The following is a 17,630-nucleotide window of genomic DNA, read 5'->3' on the forward strand; positions in this document are numbered from 1 at the left end:
AAGCCAGCAAAAATAAAGATTAAGTAAAGACTAGAAAATTGGAATATAATTGAGTATTTAGATATATTCATATTTCAAATAGTTTTATTTTTTTCAGCTGCCGTGTTGGTGGTATTCAACTGTCTGAGAGCAAGGATTAAAATAAAACAGAATTCAAAATGAAATGCAGAAGAACATGAGATGACAGATAACTCAACCTTTAGCTGAGTCATCAGCTTCCTGTTTTAAAGAAGGACACCTCTCAATACATTCCTGAAGTCCACAAAAACAAAAAGTAAATAAATACATAAAATTGTTTGTAACCAGTGGGGGGATTAAAATAGGCATAGTCATTAGGGAAAGAGGATATTTAAAAATGTGTACTGGTAAACTTTACACTCTTTAATATCCACACACAGAGGTCTGAGGGGTCTTTCAGCACCGGTGACACCAAAATCTGTTGAACTGACTGGTCGTTAGGGAATTATTTCATATCTGATCAGCTCCAATAGAAGATAACCTGCTCCAGGGCAGGTTAGGTTTAATACCGGTTACCATGGTGATATACCCTGGTAAGAAGTGAAACTTTGTAGTACAAGAAATCCTCTTTTGCACTAGAGGCCTTTAGTAGGAGGCAAAAGGTCAGGAACATAGTGTAACATTCATTAAAGTACCGTGTACTGTGCAAGGTTAAAAGAAGGAGCCACCAGAGGGAAACAAAGGTCAACATCAATACTCTGTATTATCAAAAATATTTATAACTCACCACAGGTTTTATAACAAAAAGATTGTGATGACAATGACTGCATATTTTAGATTTACATTATTTTTTACACAGTGAACATAATCCATCAGATAAACTGGCTTTTGAATTCAGCCCACTGTACAATATGTTTCCTATGAAATAAGAACAGTGAAATAAGAATACAGAATCAAACAAAGAAGACAGTATAGGTCGTTTTTCAAATGCAGTAGCTAAGAGAAATGCATCCTTGTTTACTCTATAATAACTATTCATAAAGTACTTTCAGCTACTGTCAGTACAAAACAACATAAACAAACGGCTTTTACCGTGAACAGGCTTCGTTCCAAAAAACTAAACATCCAGTCGGATAAAATTTACTGCATACAAGTGTAAATAAAACATAAATATTCTCTTCCATCATCACATCACGTGAAGTCTTTTGTTTCACACTGCATTCGCTGTGGCTTCCAAGTTAAACTTTGAATCATTTGTGAAAAAACACTTCTCAAACACTTTGTTACGCCCCTCAGCAACCTCTATTCTCTTTGCAGTGACAGTGCAAGACTCTTCAGGTGTTCCCTTTTTTTTAGTTTTTCAGTTTCGGTTTTATAGAGTACAGAGGAGGTGAAGCATCTTTAACATGGTTCCTGGGGCTAGCATGTATCTGAGGTGTGGAGTAGACAACATCACCTGATTTACCACAGAGGGCGCTGTTGGTTACAGACATGTGGGAAAAATCCACTTCAGTGTAATCAACTTCATCTGTGTCATTTTCAGCCTGAAAGATAAGTGAGGTTAAACTTTAAATGTACTTAAAAAATAAACCCATCCAGCAAACAGGAGTGAACAAAATACTTGTTTGCTTTACTAAACTTGCTTTACTAAAACTAAACAAATCACTACAACCTACAACCTCAGCTATTGCATTCAATCATCACCTCACAGAAGCTGAAAATTATAACGTTTAGGAACAAAGGATTTGTCCTGGACTTCAAAAAAAAACTAGCCAAGCCTAATAACCCTGAACCACAGCGTGTTCACTGAATTTGGACATTTTTAATTATTACTATTAGCTGGCAGAAAGAAAATATCCATCAATGATTACTAATGACACTACTCAAACAGGTTTGCTCTGGTTTCTGATCAGTCAGACCGCACATCTACTTACTTTACTCTGAGAATAGGTGATGAGGCTGTAAAGTTCAAGGTTTTCAACTCCAGCTCGCTGGCAGGTTTTGGGATAGGCATCAGCTGAAGACACTTCCACAGGAGGTGAACTGCCGTCTCTTATCTCTTCACACACTCGGTTATTCTGGAAAAAAGACAACATACTGGCCAACTGATAAAAATCAAAAGGTAATGAAGCTTGCGTGTCTCATAATTTCCAAAACTAACCTGTGTGATATTGGCGTATTCTGTTTCTACAGGAGGTCCTGAAAAATGCAGGTGAGAACACAAACATCTGGCTTAAACACCTTCCAGGGACTACAACCCAAGGAACTAAACTTGGGAACAATATAAAGAATGAAAACTGAATATCTTTCAACTTAATCTTAAAGATGTATTCACAGCCAAGTCACACTTGACTTAATTCGTGCCTATTGTAATCTGCTACATCTTGCATCTTTTTTTCCAGCTGTGCAGATGTTGTGCTTCTGAAATGTCCAGCTTTACCAGGACATCTGTCAGCTTTCATATATTCTAACATCTTAGTAAGTCAACCCAGTGGGTATCAGTCTAGTACTCCTAGCTTCTAGTGTAGAAGCATCTGAGAGTCACAGACATGGATAGTTCTACTGAAGTTAAAACCTCTGTCACTGCATCATTTTTCATTTTTCCTTTAATGAGTTTGAATTTTCCTAAGTCGATTGTTTAGCAGTGTATGAAAACTGGTCAATGTGACTCTGTGCTGAACACCTTTCAGTCAAACAATCAGATGTTGTCACAGCAGATTTTTCCAGATTAGAAATCAACAGGTTTGACATCACCACTGTAATTATTCCAGGAGCCTCTCTCTCAGACCTCTGCAGAGAGAATATAAGAGTCTAATGTTTTTCAGTTGTGTTGAAAGTCTTTGAGTTTGCCTGATGTGAATCAGCAATAAAGATTCTTAGACTCAACTTTATTCTTTGATTGTTTTTCTGTTGCCAGCAAACAGTTTAACAACAATTTTATTTTTCTATAAGCATTTACACATGATCCTAAAAGTAGACACCAACATTGTACTTTGTGACCTGAATCAAGTTTGTACACTGACTTCGGCCGAATTTTCACTTGTTCCATGGGCAGATTTTTTTCACTTAATACAATGAAACATTTTTTTTGCTTGAAATAAGTGAAAAAAATCTGCCCATGGAACAAGTGAAAATTCTCCAGATGCAAGATGCACTGTCTAAAAACAAGTTCATATATCTCACTGAAATGTTACTGTGTAGCTGATTTGGTCTTATTTTAACTGTGATGAGATATTTTTGACTTGAAATTAGACAAATATACTTGGTAAGTTTTTGAATTTTTGCAGTGCAGTATAACAACTTAATTAAGGTTAACTTTGGGGTTAATCTGCAGGAAATAAGTTTGCATTGCTCTGAAGTGATAAAAAACACTGTTCTCTGTGTGCTGCAGACTCACCTTTAGGTTTAATGGCCTTCCTCTTCTTGTAGAAAATCAGCAAAGTGGCTGATAAGAGGGTGATCATGATGACCAGAATCAGAATCACATAAAGCGGCTTATCTGCACCTCAAGGGAACACATTTCTTTTTACTGTCACACTCGTAATATTAGGCAATAAATTACAAACAAAACACAGATATTCTGAGTTACATTTCATTTGTATGAAATTACTTTAGGTCCTCCTAATGTTCATTTATTTTCAGATAAGGTTTCAGTTTCTACTGTTGCATTTGAATCCTCCATCTGGTTAAAACATTCAGTACCAACCATGCCTCAAATGAGGCTGTCCTGTGTGCATGTCTGTCAAGTTTAATGTTTTATGTTAACCTTGCATGCACCTCGCAAGAAATGTAACGTAATGTCAGGTCGATGTAGCCCACAGCTATTGTGATTGGCCAGTTCTGTGCCGTCTTTTCCCCGCTGCATTTTTGTCTACTTTTTTGACGGCATAATAGTCATAGGATCAATATAAGGAGTCACAAATGTCAGCAAAGTCCTGAAAGAAGATTGCTGAAAGTTCAAAAATGGATGTGAGAGAATGTATGAATCTTTTGCTATCCCCTGGCACCACATTTAAAACACAGAGACATGACCACAGAGTAACAGGTAACCACACAGAAGTGGAAGTCTATAACATTTGTCATTTAGATCTCATGTCATGGTGCTTTAAGGAAGTCAAACGTGATCTCACTCAGCTGTTCATGTGGAGTTCCTGAGTTCTTCATTTAACTCTTGCACTGTTTATGCACTGCATTTGTTTGATAACTTTACTTTTGTCAGTTATGCTTCATATTACAATATCAAATAAATGAAAATGTATCACTAGTAATTATAAGGTTATGATAAAGACCCATTAATAAATTAAAGTTTACACTTTATTTTTACACTTTAGTAGTCAGTAATATGTCAGAGCGATGTTTCTACTGCTCATGAATGTGGTTGAGGTTTTTGATAAATACACAGACAAACCCATATCTATGTGCATATATTATGTACCTGGACCTGCAGGTGTCTCAGGATGGTTCAGGATTTCAGTGGAGGAGGATGAAGATGTAGAGCTTTCTAAACTGAAGTTAAAACTTTGTGTTGTTGTTGCTGCTGTTGTTGCTGTTGTTGTTGCTGCTGTTGTTGCTGTTGTTGAGGTTGATAGGAGAAAGGCTGATGATGAAAAAGCTTTTGGAGTAGAGCCTGATGTTGAAGTTTTTACAGCTGTGAACAAGGAAACAATCAATACAAAATCAAACCAGCAGTTTGTATGTCTGCATGCGAGTAATGTGGGTTAACAGGTGTTTTATGGCAACGCTAAGCTTATATTCAAAAAACTACTGAATGCAGATCAATTGAAAGAAATGTTGTTGCCAATGAGATGTGAATATGTTCACATCTTCAGAAATATGAATACAATTTTTGTAGAAACTCACCTTCTGTGACAATTATTTCAAAATAATCTGGTTTCAAAGTACTGTCCAAAAAACACTTGTACCGTCCTGAGTCAGACTGTTTCAGCTGTGTGATGCTCACATACATAATATCATATTTAATTTTTTTTTTGACATATTCAATGCTGTATCTGCCACTCTGAAATGTGTCAGCAGTTGTATTAATCAGAATGTTTCCCTTTTCACATTCTTGTTTACAGAAGAGCCTCCTGTTTCCACGGATAAAGAACCTGCATTCAAGTGTGATGTCTTCTCCTTCCATTTTTCTGTGTCTGGCTGTTTCTGCATTGACACGACCATCCTGCTGTGCTGCTGAAAAGATTAGCAGTCATAAGTTACCATCATCCTATAAAGACAGATCATTATGTGCTTTAAGTGTACAGTTAAATTCTTTACATTGTTGTTTAAATATTTCAAAAATTTAAAAAACTTAAAAAGTGTAAACAAACTTCCTGATTCTGACATCTCATCTACACAAACATCTGCTGACTGAGAGTTACTTGAGTGTCATTTGTTTCTAATGACGTATTCATCTCCATATTTTTTTTTTTTTTTTACAGTGTATTGAATATTCATTGTTTCTATCATGGAAAAGGTTTTGGAATTGTTGCTCAACATTAAAATTTTCATTTTTTGAACATGCATGCTGTGGTTTTACTTGTGAGCCTAAAAAAAACTGACTGATGCCTCATTAGTTCTAAAAAGAGGAACCAGGTGCATGTGGGGTTTTGAAAATGCTCGTAGAATTTAGTTGTGTCTAAATATACATTTCTAACTAGTTTCATTGGATACATTTGTATGTGGCAAAACAGTGAGACTGTCTATACATGAAAAGACAGCTGTGAGTTTTAGTATGGGCAACGTTCGCAAAAGATACAACAAAAATGAGAATGGCCATTTCTGCATATGAGATTAGGATGAACCTAACAAGAACTAAGGAGCAAAATGCAGCTTAAAGAATATTATTTATTGTGATTTTCTTTTATTGTTTTAAAACTTCTATTTTCAGTGACCTGCATGTTCAAGTTACATGTTTCCAGCTCTAAACACCACAAAACAAACATGTAAGAGAAGAAAATTAAGAAAGACTGAAACAGTTTGTGGTTCAACAGAAATCAGTGATTCAACATGAAAAACCAACAAACAAACAAACAAACCTGGTGATTAATTTTTAATAAACAGAAAATAAAGATGCAAACAACAAAAACAGAAACAGAACATGAAAATTAAGAATAGAATTTACTCACTAAGGATGATGAAGCAGACCAGAGTGTGACACACTTTCATCTTGAGGCTCTGATGGTTTAATGCTGTTTCTGTTCCTTCTTAACAAAACAGGAACTTCTCTCAATGATGAGGTCACACACACACACACACACACACACACACACACACACACACACACACACACACTGTACACTCACTGTTGTACTCCCGTGCTTCTAAATGTGTCATAGGCTAATTTTCATTTTATTTTCTGCCTAAAAATCATCTCATCTGAGTTGCTGTGTTTATGAAATTAAGTTTATGCCAAAAGTTTAAAGCAGACACTCTTGTGTACGCACTGGCTTCTCTCTGCATGTGGCTAATGAATTTGACGCAGACAGGTTGTTGAATTAGCGTACAAGAAATATAATTGTTTTTTTCTCGTACAAAACTTTTGCCATAAAGCAGTAAAACAGATGAGATTGCAAGGTTTCTGTCAAACTGACACACAGTGGTTGGACCATTTGCACGGCATAATGTATATAAGATTCACAAATGCATGAAAAATTCAATCCTTTCTTTTTTCTGAGTAGCAAATATGTTTCTCACAGAGAAAATCACCAAAAATATGAATCCTGCAATCAAATTTCTTCAGATTTTGTCAGCTGCACACTGAAATTTCTGTTTCACTGTATCTTTAAAGTGTGCTGGTGATTGAAGCTTAACAAAGTGTTAATGACACCAGTTTGAGATGACTTTTGCTTTGTTGAATGGTGCTTTATTCTCCTGGAAGTCACATTGCAAGTTGGTAAACTGACGCACATCATCAGGAAAATTACTCAGACAGGATGTGGCAATAGAACCTTTACTGCTTTGTTATCGAGGTACTTAAACAGTGACCACAGAAGACTCCTACCATGAGAACATGAGCAGCAGAAGCCTGGTGGCTTCAAAGTGTGAGTTTGTTGTAGCCAGTGATTACAAAACAAGTAAAAGGGCATTCACACAGGAAGTGACTCACATTGTGCATCACTTTGCTGTTAACATTCAGCCGCTAGTGGAAATTACAGCTTCTGGTTGCCTAATCTATATCGCCCTGTCATAGGTTAATCATCAATATTTTCATTTCTACTCTCCGTGGTAATTGCTTGTCATGAGAAGTTTGACTCATGACCCACTCATTTTGCATCACCAGGATGTATTTTGCTTGAAGTTACTGAATGTTACTGACTTTCTTTAGACACTAGTTGCCGCCTTGCTTCCTGTGTGAATGCAAATCAAGGTGCTCAAAGCTTTTTTTCCTTAAAAATGAAACCTCTACTATCATATCTACTGTTGCAAAAATAATTGATTTTAACCTTAAAGAAGATATTTTGCTTTCTTCACTAAATAGATGCAAACTTTGGTTTACTGCTGCTGTGTGAATTGCTCAGTGAATCTCACTGTCTGAGGCTCAGTTATCAAGAATTGCCAAAGCTACAGGTGAACAAGAAAAACTCACTACATCAGGCACATTAAAAGGTACAAAGGTAAACACTGACTTTAAAAAAAATAGCCAACATCTTTTAAACTGATAATGAGCAAAATCCTTCAAATATACCAATAGGTTAAGTGTGTGTATAGCTTTGTCTGACCAGAGGGGTACACTATGAACACAGACAGGCTTTCTTTGAATTAGCTGGCTCGATGAAAACTAAAACCTCAGTTGGAGATAACGGGTATCACATTATCAACTTCCTCTGTTAAGCCAAGCTTTCGGCTTCAGACTTCGTGTGCACTGACATAAAAATAAGCCTTTTATGTGTCATATGACATGATCTGAATGCATGTCTGAAAACGGGCTATTTTGAGCGCGTGAGACTGCAGTAGGTTTGGTCTTGGTCGCTGCTGGCAGGATCGAGGCTCTGGTAGATTGAATCTTCACATCTGGAGACTGGGCAAAAATTTTCATAGAGGGCAGTCTGGGGAAAAAAGAAAGCAAAATAAATTATTTAAAGAATATTCAAATAGAAAAAAAAAGAAAAGAAAAGTCACTGTAGCAGAAGCCATAATATGCAGTAAAGTTTGAGAAGTGGCAGAAGCACAGACATTAAACCAAACAGGACAAAATTATAAGAGCTGTAGGACCCTTTTAAGAGATACAAAAGAATCGTGTGTATCATGGTTACACAAAAAAGATTAACGTTAATGGGACAATGCTACCACCTGTCTCAAATGTCACCCTGAATTGACTAAGAATGGCAAAGGACTGTGGGTAATCTTCAGAGTAACAGGGGATTCACGCAGAGGTATGTGCCTGTATGTCATGGACATAAATATGAATGCAATTAGAAGTTCATCTGGCTGTGTTAAATAATAGCTTTTGTGGATTTTTAATGCTTTTGTTCATTCCAATCCCTCCACCACCACGGGCAAGACCAAAGAGCTGCCAAAGGATGTCAGAAATAACACTGTAGACCTGAACACAACTGGAATGGCTACAAGACCATCAGCAAGAAGCTTGGTGAGAAGGTCACCACTGTTGGTGCAACTGGTGCACTGTTGGAAATGGAAGCAATATAAAATGACCATTAATTGTTCTCAGTCTGGAGCTCCATGCAAGATCTTGCCTCATGGGGTAAGGATAATAACTAAAAAGATATCACAGGAGTTTGTTAATAAACTGAAGGCAACTGGGATCAACTGGGAGTGGGGCAAAATTCATCCTGATAAGCGTTTATAATTTATGTGATTTTATGTAATTTGTAGGGTTTTTTCTAGATTTTTGGTTGATTATTTCTCTTCAATAAACTGAAACTACCATAAAATCACTTTAGAGAACTGTTCATTTCTTTGGAAGTGAACAAACTTACAAATTTAACAGGGGATCAAATAATTTGCACTGTAGCTAGATAATTCTGATGTGATGCCATCTTTTCCCACAGAGATCACTCTATGCGTTTAGAGAGATAACCATTCTTGACATACTGTAATTACAGAGGATTGTGAGTAATCCTCAGAGTAATGGAGGATTCATGTAGGGAGCTCATCGTCTGTCCTCAAGAGATAAAATTCTATTTTGTTATCCTTTGTCATAAATGTAGATGCTGTTCCTCCAAACTTGACCTGCCTCTTATCATTCATTCATATGCCTGTGAGGGATTGTTAATGTTCAAACTACACAAAGACATCTGATACAGTCTTGGTATAAATCACCAATTAGGAAAGTGAATTTGAATGTTAATTGTGGAAAACCATTTGTTCCATTAGGTGAGAGAACGTCTGTATTTACTAAATAAAAAGCAAAAGCCTGACTTTTTCTGAACTACAAATTCAAAGTGTAATAGTAAAGCAAACACAGACGAGTCACCTCAGTCTGGTTGTGGTCTGAGTTTCTCCTTCTGTCCAAATCTAGAAAAAAGACAAAAATTGATATTTTACACCATTAGATTAAACTAAGTGTGAGTAAAGTCGGTGTCTATCCTGTTGGATAAAAGGTCTGAAGATAAATAATTTGAATAACCGTTAAAGGTACAGATAGTGGTAGAAGTGTACTCACCAACGGAGCTCTCGGTCCTCCTTTTGTAGATCAACATCAGAACAGAAAGCAGCATCAGTACTACCATGACCACAATTACAACAACCAAAAGCAGGGAGAAATCTGGGTGAGAGCCTGGATGAGAGAGAGGAAAAAAAATGAAATAATCAAAACTGTAAACTGGTCTGTGTTTATATGACATGCATAATCAATAATATTCAACATGCTGTGTCATAATAGCATAAATACTTTAAATTTGAAATGTCTTCTTCCCAATGAACAATTACATACATTTCAGTAGTCATGGTACAAACTATTACTCACATCCATAAATTGCCAACCACCAAATCCACAAAGCGACGGCTAAGTCGATCCCCAGCTACATATTCAGGCCTGCATCTTTTATCTTCTGTTATATTGGTTTGCTGGCTTATAATAAGATAGTTATTGGTAACTGATAAGAATCCATTGAAATTTCAGTTGAGGAACAAAAAATGCCTTTAATTTGGTATATTTCTTATTTTCATTGTAATATCAGGAAACTGACCCTCTTAAGTTTAAATACTCGGTGTGTATTTATAGTAAACACTATTTGCATATTGCTATAAGGTGTTAGTAGTTTATGCATAGGTCCTGTTAGCAGTATTCTCAATTTGGATTGATTTTCTGGGTGTAATTTAAGTTGCATAGTCTTGATTTTTCAATACATACTGTATTAAGAGAAAAGAAACTAAGGTCCCATCTACATCAGTATGAATACTTGATCAATAGGCTACACCCATAACAGGCAGGGCTCCAACGATTCGTTGACATAATCAATGACGTTGACTATAAAAATTCGTCGACGTTAAATTTTATTGTTGATGCGTCATATTTTAAAACCACCTCAATGAGTTTTTGTAACTGTAATACACTACAGGAAGCTACGGGGCAGTATCACCTCTCTCATCTGCCAAGACTGTACTCAATACTAATGAAGAAGAACGTAGCACGACCAGGAGGGCAGAAGAAATTGGAAAAAGACATTTTTAAAAAATGTAAAAGTGTTTCGTAGAAAACAAAGTTAAATGCAGACTGTACAAAGTGGAGCTTTCCTCCCACGGCGGCACTACTGCAGTGCACGGCGGCGGCACTACTGCAGTGCACGGCGGCACTACTGCAGTGCACGGCAGCACCCTGGAGCTGTGACATCAACTCTGAATAGATCAGTTTTAGGAAGTGTGTTGCATTGATACCTTGTTTATGTTAATGTTTGTACAGTAATGGTTATCTTAATGTGTCTACAGTAAATTGTATGTTAATATTTGTACAGTAATGTTTATGTTAATGTTTCTACAGTAATGTTTATCTTAGCTTACCTGTCGGAAACATCTAATAGATGATGCTTGCTGAGCAAACACAATTTCAGTTTTGTTAGCTAATGAGAGAAACGTGATAGTAAACCATTAAACAGGAGTAGCCACACTAGCAGTCAACAGTTTGGACACACCTTCTTATTTAGTGTTTTTTCTTTATTTCCGTAACCATTTGCATTGTAGATTCTCACTGAAGGCATTGAAACTATGAATGAACACATAGGGAATTATGTAGTAAACAAAAAGGTGTCAAATAACTCAAGATGTGTTTTATATTTTAGATTCTTCAAAATAGCCACCCTGTGCGTTGATTACTGCTTTGCACACTTTTGACATTCTCTCCACGAGCTTCATTGAGTCTTGAAGGGGTTCCCAGAGATGCTGAGCACTTGTTGGTCCTTTTGCCTTCACTTTGTGGTCCATCTCATCCCAAACCATCTTGACTGGGTTTAGGTCAGGTGACTGTGGAGGCCAGGCCATCTGGCGCAGCACTCCATCACTCTCCTTCCGTAAATAGCCTTTACACAGCCTGGAGGTGTGTTTGGGGTCATTGTCCTGCTGGAACTCTGTGTGGCATTTATCTGGGCTCTAATCTGAGGTGCTGTTAACTTGTGATTTCTGAGGCTGGTGACTCAGATAACTCTTGACTCTTTGTCATCCTTTCCTGGGGCGGTCCTCACATGAGTCAGTTTTGTCGTAGTGCTTGATGGTTTTTGAGACTGCACTTGTGGACACATTTAACTTGACTTCTGCACAACACAACTGATGGGCCTAAACACATTCAGAAGGCAAGAAATTCCACAAATAACCCTGACAAGGAACACCTGTGAAGTGAAACCCATTTCAGGTGACTACATCATGAAGCTCATTGAGAGAAGACCAAGGGAGAAACTATAATATACAACCAAATTTGTGATTAGTAATGGTCTTTTTCAAATTCTGTTTTGTTCCATCTTACTAATATTAAGCAAGTGCATATAAAAGAATTTGTCCTGAAAAGAGGCTCATGCACCTCTCAGACGGCTGAAGTCATTATAGAGACCATCTTTAGAGTGATTATCAGCAGCTGGGGACGTCATCTCAAAAGAGTCCAAAGAGTGTCCACTATTGTGGACTCGTCATATTCTAAAAGTACATAAATGTGTTTTTGTAACTGCAATACACTACAGGAAGATACAGGGCAGTATCGCCTCTGTCGTCTGCAAAGACTGCACTCAATACTAACAAAGAAGAACGTAGCACGACCAGGAGGACGGAAGAAAATGGAAAAAGAGATTTTAAAAAATGTGAAAGCATTTCACAGAAAACAAAGCTGAATCCAACCACTGCAATCATGAATTCATGAACTGAATCATCTGTAAACTTTGGAAGCTTGTTATTTTGGACTGGAAAATAAAATCTTGATTTAATTTGAAGCTTTATTTGAACTTACAAGAAATTTTTAGTTTCCTATTCGCACAATATTTTTGTTTAAATACTAATAGCACTAATTTGCATAACTTAATACATTTTTTATGTATTTCATTTTTATCCTACTGAGCAATGTTAAAATTATTATTTTCAAATTCATATGTTTCTGGAGCCATTATTTTAATTGTGCTGTGGGACAAGACAACAGGGTGATATTCACAGGTGGGCAGACATTAGGAGGTGAGGTGCTGGAGTTGAACTTGAACAGGAGGTTTCCCCACCGGAAGCGGAGATAAGAGTTATTGAAATGATTGTTGATTAATTGACTAAATAAAGAAAAATTAGGTTTGACACTGTCAGGCTTTGGGCACTAAAAATATAGAATTTATCTCTAATAATTCATGATGAAAAGACAAAATATTTTATGTTAAAATCAAGTGGTTATAATACTGTAAAAATCAAAAATATAATATTTCTGTAATTGTTAGTGATTGAAAACCTCTCGACTAAACATACCATAATAGACAGACCGTAAAACACAGACCTCCAGCTGCACAAATTTACCTTCACAGATGACACCAACATCCTCATGGTGGCTGCAGTTGTGGGATCCAAACACTGAGTGATGGCACTCAGAGAGCTGTGATTCGCTGCCTGAGCATGTGACATTATCCAACCAGATGTGTCCTGTGCCCTGTTCAAATTGTTCATTTGTTGGTATGGAGAGGAGCCTGCCACAGCCCAATTGTCTACACACCACCTGCGCTTCTCCCAGGCTCCAGGCATCATCACACACCGCCCCCCACTGTCCACCATGGAAGATCTCCACCCTGCCAGAGCAGGAGTCATTACCTCTATTAACCAGGCGGACCTCCCCCTCAACTGCTGTGCTGTTATCCACTGCTGTTGTAACGGTGATATGGACCTGAGTGGGTGACGAGGTCTGTGGTGTTGGAGCAGGTGTGGTAACAGGAACTCTAGGATCTGTTATGTTCATCTCTGTTTACAAGAAATAAAAAGATAGTACTGGGTTGGTGTTGATATCTTTTTTGTTATAAACAGTAGAATTTAAGAACAAGGTAAAAAAAAATATGCAATCTTATTTAAAGCAGAGCAATACCTGCACAGTATGCAAGCTCGCATGTGGCTGGCTTCACGAGTTTGTAAACATAGTAGTTTCCATAGCAGCGTTTGACATGGATGGTGTGTGACTCAAATTTGCAGCAGTTGCCTTCCCAAGAACTGCACACGGTGCGAGTTACAATTTCACCCGACTGTGTGGGATGAGGTTGTGTTATCCACAATGGAGCATGAGTTCCACACCTGTTGGGGTCTAGACACCTCTCTGGAATATGAGCACTGGATTCCCCTAGAAACAGGCGATACCAGCCTTGCCAATCAATGTTTTTATCACAGTGTACGACCTGAATATCTGTGTTATTTGTTGAACGCCAGTCATCATTCAGTACGGTGTAGCTATGACAGGGGTCAACACACTGGGCATTACTGCAGTCCATCCCTGAAAGACAAAAAAGACAAAGGCTTTTTACTAAAAGCCAAATTCACCCATATTCATACAGCACTTTATTCTGTGCTTCAAGCACTTTTCTAACATACACACTGGGGGCTGCACGCCGTGAACGTGTTAACGAGCTAATCGTGCCAACGCGTTGACGCTGTGCAGCCCTCTCACAGGGCGATTCCCGTTAACTCGCTAACGAAGATTTGCTGCGTTGATGTGGTTATGGCGTTAACGTCATTTTAACGAGATTAATGCTGACAGCACTAGTTTATATTAAATATCCTCCTATGCTTCTTAGTTAGTTTGTTTTTTTCATTTGTTATCCCAGAGCTTTAGATGTAATCCCTTTCAAGTTTTATGGACACTATGCACCTCAGCATGAGGTGCATAGTGTCCAGAGGTTGCCAACTTTCTGTTTAGTCATTGGCTACAGACCGCCAAACTTCATGTGGACTTCAGAATAGCTCAAGAACAGTGTGGGTTTTCCATGATCACCAAGCACAATGCACAGAGTCAGAGGACTCTAGAGCATTAACGTGATCTCTGGAGTGACAAATCACACTTCGTCATCTGGCAATCCAATGAGTCTTAAGATACACACACGAGCATTCTCCTTCAAGAGATTATAAGACTGCTATATGTGCAATTCTTTCTCTGACAAAGTTGTACTTTTGTATTTTCTTACTCAGTTGTGTATAGTATTTGTATTCTATTTTATTCTATTGTATATAGTATTTTATTTTATTTTATTTTATTGCATTCCAGTGTTTTCCAATTTCTGCTACATAACTTTGCACTTTTGCTGTAACAAAACAAATTTCCCACCTGTGGGACTAATAAAGGTCATCTTTATCTTTATAAATCTGCATTTTCTTGTGATGTTTTCACTTACCTGTATGGACGGAACCTTCTGCATTAGCGAGACCAATGGTTCCATGCAGGCCTGTGAAAATGATAAATAATATAGACTCACTATATTCTTGTAATATACAGCAATATGTTTTGTGTTAGTTAAATTCAAAAGAGACAAACTTCCTGATTCTTCCTGACATGTACACAAACCATCTGCTGAGGAAGATTAAGATCCGGCAAGAGAGAAAATGGATTTATTTATCGGTCTGGGATGACGTCTTAATTTGCTTTTTGTATGTTTCTTTGTCAAATGACATTTTTTAAACTGTTGGTCAGCACTTCAAGTTCTAAGTTTAACACTTGAGCGATGTTATTCCCCTTGATATTAATAAATATGTATGCAAAAAAAGATTGTTGCTTTGTAAACATTTTCTAAACGGAAGAAAAAGGAAGAGGAACCAACTTTCTGGGTAGTTTTGAAAATTATGGTATCATTTAACTGCTTATAAATATCTTAGCCTCGGTCTCTTCTAAGACTATTTTTTTCTGTTTTGCTATGAAGAAACGGTGCAGTTTAACTGGTTGTACAAGTTAAACTGCACTTTTTTAAATAGTATGGAAGAAAAACATCTTCATGGATTATAAAGATCATTTCTAGGGAGCAAAGTGGGAGGAAACTAACAAAAAATAAGCTGCAAACCGCTGTTGTGCTAAAAGATGCTTGTGTAAATTCCACACAGGTTTATATTAAGGAGTTAATGTGTTTTCAGTAAACTGCAGTGTAAGGGTATTTTTGAATCTGAACAACATTGTTAAGCACAGGAGATAAATGGAAACTGTTCAACAATGAGCAAAATTTACCAATGAATTCCTAATAAAAAAGAAAACAACACTGAGAAAATCAGAGAAATAGGAAAATTTACTCACTGAGGAAGATGAAGCAGCTCAAAGTGTGACCGACTTTCATATTTAATGCTGCCTCTTTTCCGTCTTCACTTGCAAACCAGAAACTTCTATCTTCTCTCAGCAGTGTAGTTCCGCCTTCAAATGCATCACACTCTCGGTTCTACACCCCACCCAATGCAAGAGCTGACCACAGGCTTGGAGGTCCTAGTAGTCAGGGACAGTTTGGGGTTTAGAACAGATTTTGTGTAATTATAACAATATGCAATTTATGACCTGGTTACATTCACCTTTCAAGAATTGCACAAAATCCCAGTCTCATTACATACTCTGATGCAGGAGACAGAACCAACAGTATGGGTCCATTTTCAGAAGTGTCAAGGAGTTAAATTCCATAAAGAAATACACATGAAACTGTCAGAAACTTTTTTTAAAGTCACAAATAGATGAAAAGTCAATCATCATTTCTTTTTCTTTAGCATCAAACAGGGTACAGTCTGTGAGAGGAAATCACCAATACAGTGAATTGCTCTAGTACACACTGTAATCTGGTACACACATAGAAAAAGTGAAGTCTCAATAGACACAGACAAGAGACAGAATAAAATATAATGAAGTGAGAGAAAAATCTGCAACAGATATTCAGTAATGATGGGATTTCAGCAGCCAAACCCAACTTGCATAAAATGATTCGTTTGCAGGAAATAGACCGCTGGCCGTAACAAGAATTTCCATCTAAAATCTTTCTACAAACTTCTTGGTGACAGTATGTTTAATGTCTTTTTTAATGCATTTTTTTGCATCCATGTTTAAATTGTTAAAGTTTACAATGACCTATGTTTTACAAGTTACTGCAGTTCCAGTTTCATCACATCTTAAAGGTGTTCTATGAGATGTTGACGGCACCAGCCTGAGGCAGCTTTTGCTTTGTGACACGGTGCATTGCTTTCCTGAAAGTCATGTAAGAAGATGTTAAATCAAAGCCACAAAGAAATACATGTGGTAGGAAACCACCACGGTTATGGCATCGCACATATTTGTTTAGACCAAAGAAAAACACTGCTACTAACAGCAGGCACAAACTACTCACTAGTAGTACCCACCTGCGATCAAAGCACAAATCAAAGCACACTACTGAAGCTCACCACACTACTAAAGCTGGCCCACAAATGGTCACCTCTTAACCTCTCACCTCTTGTGAATTGGTGAATGCAGCCAGCTGTGCAAAGCAAAAGAAAATGTATTGGCTTTGCAAATAATTAATAGCATGCCTAAAAGAAAAAAGCAGAAGCTTTAACATGTATTTAGGGTATGATGACATACAGTACATACACCCAGTAACAGTAAGTGAGCCTGGGCGGAAACAGAAGTTGTGTGTTTAAAGTGTTTAAAATATGCTAATTATGTATGCATAAAAAAGAAGTGAACCATGCACTTGTGGTGTGAGAAGTTTCGAGAGACATCTTGTTTCCCTTTTCTGTGACAAAATAAGTTATAGAAACACTGGGAAATGTCTTTTACCCAGTTTGATGGTGTTTAAACAGCTATTCATTTTCTTTGTATTGCACAATGTTTAGATTTTACTCTACTAAATTAATGTTTCTGTTGTGTGTACTGTTCAGTTTTTATTCAGATTGTGTTGCGTTGACAAATGCACAATACTGAACTTAAACAGTAACAATAAAGAGATAAAAAACACACTAAATGCTCTATCATCAGTTGTACAGAGGGACCAAAAATGAAGATAACTGAAAACTGCCTTTATTTGAGGTATGCCAGATTATACCAGAACTGGACTGAAAATAAGCAGTAACAGGTCTTACGGAGTATTGAATCCAAATTTGAAAGTTTTGATTCTCAATATGTAAGGAGGCGGTACAGCCATCCAAATACAGTGGAGGCTCTGTAATAGTTTGGGGGCTGATTTCACCCAGTGGTGTTGGGAATCTTGTCACAGTTGATGGAATTATGAACACAGAAACATATTGTCAGTTTTTGATGCAACATGCAATACTATCTGTGTCTGACT

General features: G+C 37.2%; 1 protein-coding gene across 5 annotated transcripts; it reads right to left on the bottom strand.

The window, feature by feature from the left end:
- Positions 1–66: 66 nt before the first annotated feature.
- On the bottom strand, positions 67–15,783 carry LOC109196116 (scavenger receptor cysteine-rich type 1 protein M130). 5 transcript variants are annotated; one of them, XM_025901442.1, is made up of 13 exons: positions 15,626–15,783; positions 14,739–14,789; positions 13,445–13,843; positions 12,889–13,323; positions 9,581–9,694; positions 9,392–9,432; positions 6,084–8,003; positions 4,819–5,148; positions 4,394–4,606; positions 3,356–3,457; positions 2,120–2,157; positions 1,893–2,036; positions 703–1,502 (listed from the first exon to the last, which is right to left on the bottom strand). In XM_025901442.1, exons 1-7 carry the CDS (start codon positions 15,663–15,665, stop codon positions 7,884–7,886), a joined length of 1,200 nt encoding a protein of 399 aa, XP_025757227.1. In that variant the 5' UTR covers positions 15,666–15,783; the 3' UTR covers positions 703–1,502; positions 1,893–2,036; positions 2,120–2,157; positions 3,356–3,457; positions 4,394–4,606; positions 4,819–5,148; positions 6,084–7,883. The 5 variants fall into 5 exon arrangements, with proteins under 5 accessions (XP_025757228.1, XP_013122781.1, XP_019204921.1 ...); XM_025901443.1 differs by lacking the exons at positions 9,392–9,432; positions 9,581–9,694; positions 12,889–13,323; ... (1 more) ...; positions 14,739–14,789; positions 15,626–15,783 and having other exon boundaries at positions 67–1,502; positions 3,356–3,463; positions 5,035–5,145; positions 6,084–7,878; XM_013267327.3 differs by lacking the exons at positions 9,392–9,432; positions 9,581–9,694; positions 12,889–13,323; ... (1 more) ...; positions 14,739–14,789; positions 15,626–15,783 and having other exon boundaries at positions 67–1,502; positions 3,356–3,463; positions 4,819–5,145; positions 6,084–7,878.
- Between the last annotated feature and the right edge of the window lie 1,847 nt (positions 15,784–17,630).

This window comes from Oreochromis niloticus, linkage group LG20, assembly GCF_001858045.2.
Source record: "Oreochromis niloticus isolate F11D_XX linkage group LG20, O_niloticus_UMD_NMBU, whole genome shotgun sequence".
In the NCBI taxonomy this organism is placed as follows: domain Eukaryota; kingdom Metazoa; phylum Chordata; class Actinopteri; order Cichliformes; family Cichlidae; genus Oreochromis; species Oreochromis niloticus.